The 7,772-nt window shown below is 39.8% G+C and overlaps 1 protein-coding gene across 1 annotated transcript; it reads right to left on the bottom strand.

Annotated features, from left to right (window-relative positions):
• Nucleotides 1–241: 241 nt before the first annotated feature.
• Nucleotides 242–1,755, bottom strand: LOC121842173 (myosin-13-like). The gene is made up of 4 exons (XM_042312249.1): nt 1,704–1,755; nt 1,343–1,570; nt 677–823; nt 242–466 (listed from the first exon to the last, which is right to left on the bottom strand). The coding sequence occupies exons 2-4, from the start codon at nt 1,556–1,558 to the stop codon at nt 257–259; spliced, it is 573 nt and encodes a 190-aa protein (XP_042168183.1). The 5' UTR covers nt 1,559–1,570; nt 1,704–1,755; the 3' UTR covers nt 242–256.
• Between the last annotated feature and the right edge of the window lie 6,017 nt (nt 1,756–7,772).

Consider the following 7,772-nt stretch of genomic DNA (forward strand, 5'->3'; position numbering starts at 1 on the left):
CCTCTACAGCCACTGTGATAATTATTTGACCCTGCTGGTCATCTACGAATGTTTGAACATCTTGTAGAACGATCTGGCCTTAATGGCCATATACTCTTATAATCTCCACCCGGCACAGCCAGAAGAGGACTGGCCACCCCTCAGAGCCTGGTTCCCCTCTAGCTTTTCCTTCTACATCTGCATTGCTTGCTGTTTGGGGTTTTAGGCTGCGTTTCTCTATAAGCACTTTCTGATATCTGCTTATGTAAAAAGGGATTTATAAATAAATGTAATTGATTGATCCAACCATCCATCCATGAGATATCATACCAATCATCATGAACTGAAAGGCGTTGTCAGAGACGGAGAAGATATGGGGTGGAGCCTCCATCCTCTTCTTCCCTCTGTAGGCGTTGACAACCTCTGCGTCGTACACAGGGAGCCACTTGTAGGGGTTCACCGTGGCACAGAAGAGCCCAGAGTAGGTCTGGATGAAAGCATAATTAAATTAGGGGATTACTAAAGTCAGATGGACTTTTACCTGGATTTATGTGAGGATGTGGGTGTACTTTGGTTTACTGATGTGGGTTTACTGTATTGATACAATATGTTTTGGTTTCTACCGTTCATTTATGTACTCTATGTGTGAATTTATTTTGTTCATGTATGTGTGAGTTTGTATGTGCAGGTTTCTTACATAGATCATCCATGCTGCATAACGCTCTTTGAGGTTATACAACACAGAGGCTTCATTCAGGTAGGTCATCATGGCCATGTCCTCAATCTTGTCGTACTTAGGGGGGTTCATCTCATAGATGTCTGCATCTTTGAACTCTTTTCCTTCCTGAAAACAGTCAGAAATCATCAGATTGCCATCCTGGACCTATATAATAGGAACAGATCAAATTGCTGAACAATTAACAAATGGCTCTTTCCCCCAAAAGTTTAGTTTATTTTATTCATAAAAATACATGTACAAATTACCTCGAATAACCTGTATCCACATTGATTTACCGGTTCCCCCTTATATAGCCTTGTTATTGTTATTTTCTGTGTTACTTTTTATTAATTGTTTTACTTTAATTTAGTTGGGAAATATTTTCTTAGTTCTTCTTGAACTATCTGAAGATGATTCTTGTTGACTTGTAAATATCAAACATTCCATGCCAATTTTAAATAGCCGTTTTAAACATGATGTGTTTGAAGGTAATATTCTGCTTACCAAAACAAATACATGTCTAATCTATCTGTTGTTACTGATGGCATATTGTCTATTTAAGCGTTTTTGATCATTTTGATGATTTTTCATGAAACTGAGTAATTACACAAACTTGAACTTGACTACTTTTCAGATCAGACTTACCTCCTTAGTGCCGTCTGGTTTAATGACTGTTACAGTACACTTCCCGTCGGCCCTGGCAGTGACCAGACCCTTAAGGTACAGCTCCGCCTTGTCTGTCACATAGCAGGAGTTCTTTGAATCAAAGGGTGCGGTTTGTGCCTCAATCCTCTCCTTCTCAGGCTTACGGAGGTATATGGCAGCCTTGCCGTAGATTTGCATCTCAGCGTCCGTACTCATGGTGACGGATAACTAGGAAAGAGATGAAACAAGAAACATGATTGACTCTGTGGTGCTTCCTCCCCAGTCAACAGAGTTAGGTGAGCGGTATCTCTCTCAGAATATTCTTATCACTTTTTATGTGAAGAGTCAAACCATGTCTCACCTTCTTTTTCCCCTCCTACAGATGAATGTGTACTTCTTGGAGGACCCTGTGAAACGTAAGGTGTTGTGAAAAAGCACAAGTCTAAAGCCTTACCATTTTAATGCCCAAACGTCTAAAAAAACTAACATTTAACTATATAATTAAAACCATATCAAATTCAACTTCAGGTGCAGCTGCCAACTTTTATTTTCCTAGTGGCACTATACTACACATGGTCAAATATTGAAATAAATACCCCTGAAAACCCTGTTAAATTCTAGACCTCTCCCTTAATTTACAAACAAGTGCATGAGCAAAACTTTTGGACATAAAAGGAACTTACAGATTTGAAGTAGTATACATTTAAAGAAAAACTCATTAAAAACTTTCTTTTTTTAAACCAATGGCACTCAATCAATTAATTAAATATTAAGTATTTATAAAGCCCTTTTTACTGGATTACACTTGATTGCATATTGTAAAATCTTAAGAGACATGCAGAAGTCAATTCAAACAGTGCAGTTAGCCGCTGCCTCAGTTGCTGAGTACAACGAGGAGACAAATATACAAATCTAAGGAGGTGGAGAGGTCTTACCACAGAGGAAGAAGGTATCTGACTTATGGATGCTGGGGCCTCAGCCTCCTTATATCTGGTTGGAAGTGCCAACCAGGCAAAAGTTAATTATGGACCACTCTGGGAAAGGACATGAATTGGATGAGAGACTTCTGTGTGTCTGTGTCTCACTAGCACCTCCCACTTCCAGGAGCACCACACTCCCATTACATTACTTTTTAATGTCATATTTGTCTCTGAATTGGATTTCACTGAATTTACATAAATGAGAGATGTCATTATTAATAATTATGACAATATCAAAAGTTTGATTCATCCCAATGTTACTTCTACTGAACCTCATATACTGTAATGGACTGAGTCCATGTTACTTCTACTGAACCTCATATGCTATAATGGACTGAGTCCATGTTGCCCCACTACAACTAAAATACTCTTCATTAAATCTAATCTGACCTGATTTAGTTCCATTTTAGTGGCATTAATCCTCATCAACAACTTTATATATATGTTTACCTATTGTTTATAATATTTAGCTTGTAAACACATCTGAACTGTCTCCTCACCTCATGCTTGTGACGGAGTTGGCCTTTACCTCGTGCTTTGCTTAATTTGATTTATCACCCCTGTGGAACCACATGAAATTAATATTTGAAAGCTTTGTACGGACACATTCAGGCTTTCAATAACAGCTTATAAAACCGTTAAATCTAATGTGTTATTTATCTACAGTATGATCTATTAAAAAGATTCTCGAGACGCTTTTATTTGTCTCACATTTCAGTTGGCTAAAACGGTCCAGTAGGATTCTTATGACTTACATAACACCATACCAGTATTTCAATAATCTTATCCACTCATATTGCTGACAGCGATATAGCTGTCTCAAACATTTATTACACTCTGAAGTTAACCACTTAGCAGCTGAGCTGGCTTCAGTAAAACTGTTATAAAATGAATAGGGAATAGTTACAATAAAGTAACAGATTCCTTTACATTTACATTACATTGTCACCACCTGAATACACCCTGTGTGTTTGGGGTGCTGTGTCCACCCAGCACATTAGTAGGGGGTACTGGGGTTGGTTGTCACTTTTTACTCTGGTGTGTATTTCTCATCACCAGTATATCTTATGAGGAAACCAATGTCTGTGTGTTTGGGGTGCTGTGTCCACCCAGCACATTAGTAGGGGGGACCGGGGTTGGTTGTCTCTTTTTACTATGGTGTGTATTTCTCATCACCAGTATGTCTGTCACGGACCCCTCCAGAACTGTCATTACGCACACCTGGTTCCTATTCCCAGTGATTAGTAATTGTATAAATGTGCCCTTTGTTCACCATTGTCCGGTCGATTATTGTTACAATGTCCGTTGGTGCGTGTGAGTACCTGTGCTATGTTGTGTTGGCTTTCGTGCCATTGTGGATTGTGCAGATGATTACGGTTTTCGTCCCATGTGGAATCATTGTGTGTGTGTTACGGGTCTCGTCCCGTGTAGAATCATTGTGTGTGTGTTATGGGTCTCGCCCCGTGTAGAATCATTGTGTGTGTGTTACGGGTCTCGTCCCATGTAGAATCATTGTGTGTGTGTTACGGGTCTCGTCCCATGTAGAATCATTGTGTGTCATTGAGGTACTCCTCTCTCTTTTGTTTTGGTTCTCAACACTGTGTTTTTTATATACGTGTTTGCTTGGTCTTGCACGGTGTAATTTGGGAAATAAAAAATAACCTATTACGCATTCCTGCGCCTGTCTCCCGATCCTTCATACCAACGTGACAATATCTTATGAGGAAACCAATGTCTTAGGTTGAAATGGGAACCCTTTTTATCCTCATATCTCATTCCAACATGGAGTTATGAGTCATCAAACACACTCTGTCCACTTGTGACAACCAGCCCCACCGCAGGGGCAGTATTATTACACAATACTGATGATGTCATACAATATGGGGTTATTCTTTTGGTAAGAGGAAGTGATGCAATAGAGCAAACAGAATCTTTGCAATAGCCAAGTCTTTCTTTGATTGAACAATATTCCTAACAAAATGCTCAATTTTATGCTTTATGAAAAGCTTGACATTTTAATCTTGGCATTTAATGTATACTGGCAGTATACCCCCCATGGCTTGACCTAGGAAGTAAGAAAATAGGTTTGAAATATAGCTCTCCCTTTCTTCTTTTCAACAAACATAATTCATGGATTCTCTCATAGTTCGAACATTTACCAAAAAAACATAAATTCCCCTCACATCAATGTTTTGTCATGCTCACATGAATTGACCAGGGCCTCGTTTCCCAGTTGTGATGTAACTTAAGCATTGCGATGATCGCACCAAATGCATCGTTATTTTACGAGCCAACGAGCCAAACACGAGCCAAGTGTTTCCCAAACAAGCACATAGAGAAAACGTTGCATCGTTAGACCATTTGCTTTTTAAGAGACACGTTACTAACAAAGGCTCTGGGAAACACCTTGGCTGCGAAAGAGACATTGTAAGAAGGTTCTAAAGATTATCTTAATGCTACGAAAGCTCAGAGAATTCACACATTCAAACCTTAAATATATTCCAGCCCCATTTAGATTGGGAATAATTAGCACTCTGACAAACAACCAACCCCAGTCTCCCCGGGACGAGACACAAGAAGCCCCAAAGGGGGAGAGCTACTGGATACACTAGCTGCGCAGGGAGCTGACCATCTGGAAGGATCCCATCTAGGGCTTTTCATTTCTTGGACTGTGCTCTCATCTTCATTGCAGCCAAGATTTATTGTTTGATATATCTGCCAACGCAGCCTAATTCTGGCACTGATGCCACTGTTATTAGACAAGATATTTTCTTGCCATGTTTGTGGGTGGAGAGAACATTAGCACCATGCAAACTAAATGTTTATGAGATTAAGTTATTTTAATGTGCAAAGATCTTGCATGATATATGACCTGTCGTGTATACCCGGCATGAGCTTCAAATTTGCTCTGGCCAGAAGTTACCCTCAGAGAAATAAACAAAATGTGGACTTTGATTGAAAGTGCAGTGATAGACATTTGGGTGACATTAAACCATTAAACCATAAAACCTTAATTGGAATTTGGTTATGCTTTAAGCATAATGATCACACATTGGAAATTCAACTATCTTTTGGATGACTTTTTGAGTAGGCGAATATAGGTTGTAATCTCATTGATTAACATCTCAACCAAATTTTACCCAATTATGCATGTTTAAATGATGTGGTGTGCCCAGTGGGATGACCCTTCACAACAAGTTGATTTAGCTGAACCTGCTGAGTTTGTGCTTTGGGTGGAACAAGAGCCTGCAAACCATGTGGATGGGCTGTCCAGAACAAGAGCCTGCAAACCATGTGGATGGGCTGTCCAGAACAAGAGCCTGCAAACCATGTGGATGGGCTGTCCAGAACAAGAGCCTGCAAACCATGTGGATGGGCTGTCCAGAACAAGAGCCTGCAAACCATGTGGATGGGCTGTCCAGAACAAGAGTTGCTGGCCTCTGGTATTAACTGCCAGATGTCATTAAGCAGTTGAGTAAACTATCATTATAAAACTGTTTGTACATTTTGGCCCATGGGGGAATCAAATACTTACTGTTGATCCAATACATTTTAAGGGTGCTTTAAACGATCAGTCTATGCTTGCAAGGTTGTTTTATCACTACAGACAGGAGCTTGGCTGAGACACCCCAGAGCCTTGGCTCAAGTCAGCATTTCTTTTACATGAATCAATCCATTAAAATGTCACAGACAGTAAAAATCTAAATCTGGACATGAAAGGTCAGATGCTTGTGGCATGTATCCACAAAACCACCAGTCTTGGCTCGGTTAATTGAGATCTTATTTTCCAGGTCACATATCTTGCTGTAAATCTATTACGGTGTCAGCAATGTGAGAACCTTATGGTCGACTAATAAGGTCAAAATAATGTGCTGGCCTGTATCGGATCTCTCTGTGGTCCACAGTAAAGGTATGAGGTCTTCACCTTTCAGCATGCAGTGTAAAAGTCAATGGAGGACTAAATGTAATATGAATCTAATGCATTTACAAGGAGAAACACTTGGATCAAATGGGGAGCTGTTGGGTTTTCAGCAAGCTGTACAAATATTTACATAGATCTTTAGTCCAAATTATTCAAATTATTACCCCCTTCAGTGACCTCCAACCATGGCCATGATATGAAACTGTGTGTCAGAAATACATGCAGCCTGAAGTCAGTTGGGATTGCTTTATGACCCTCTGGCATTGCTTCATGATACCTGCTGAGCTGTTCTTGAAACTCCCATACAGTCCATGGCAAAGTTACAAGAAACGTGCCAAAGCAACAGATCATTTACAATCCCAATATGGCCATGTTCAGAAATGGGTGTATCAGAAATACATCCAGCTTCCAGTCAATTGGGATTGCTTCATGATATCTGCTGAGCTGTTCTTGAAACTAACATTTGATCCAATACTGTCCATGGCAAAGTTACAAGAAGTGTACCAAAGCAACAGATCATTTACAATCCCAACATGGCCCTGTTCAGAAATGGGTGTATCAGAAATACATCCAGCTTCCACAGCAATATATCTAAGGTCATTTGGTGGTGGTTATTGGCAGATCTGCCATTTGAGCCATTTGAGCTGTTCACCAGAGGATATGACCATATATGAAACAGACATATAACTGATATGTCCATTAAACAGACCAGTCAAATACCTGCTTCTTTTTGGACAGCTATATTTTTGACTTTAAAATGTAAACACAACAGAGATCGTAATAATAACCAGTCAAGGAGAATATATTCAAGGAGAATATAAGAAAAGTCCATAAGAGAGAACATCAATAAAACTGGGAATCCCACACCCTCAGCTGCAGCTGTTGGAACACAAGCCTTTCTGAGAGAGCAGGGGACTCTTCCTAGCCAAGCCTTTTGGAAGAGTCAGGACAAGTGACAGTCTAATCCACTAGATGACCCCACCAAGGATTACTGTTTAGAAGTTAAACCCTTCACATCCAGTCACACAATTGGAAGACTGATTTAAATCATGGGGAAAATGGGAAGTGTTCATGTCTGCCTGTGAATGAGTTGAATAGAAGGTGTTGAATGGGAAGTTGTCTAGTTTAACTGCTGACTTGGTAATAGCCTTGACATCTATGGCAGCTGTTATATCTGGGATGATTGAAGACCTGATGATAGGAGCCTCTGCTTTTTACTCCTGCAATTTATGAACCAAAAAGTCATAACATGTCAAACAGTCATAATAACAGTCAACTTTAGTATCGCAATTATATAAATAATGTTGTACTCAACTTGTTGGATCAGAATGAGGGCTGTGTTCATTAGGTACAGTGTAACAAAACATTAAGAAGCTGGTGGCCTCCGGTTCAATTGATCAATGTTAAATAAAACATCTTTCTACCATCACATCTAAGCCAATATGTCAACAATTTCAATGAAACTCAGCAAATTAACTTGAATGGAGGTGCACAACACACTCCCCATCCTCTCGTCATGTTCTGTTCA

The sequence above is a fragment of the Oncorhynchus tshawytscha genome, unplaced genomic scaffold (assembly GCF_018296145.1).
Source record: "Oncorhynchus tshawytscha isolate Ot180627B unplaced genomic scaffold, Otsh_v2.0 Un_contig_8004_pilon_pilon, whole genome shotgun sequence".
Taxonomy (NCBI): Eukaryota; Metazoa; Chordata; class Actinopteri; order Salmoniformes; family Salmonidae; genus Oncorhynchus; species Oncorhynchus tshawytscha.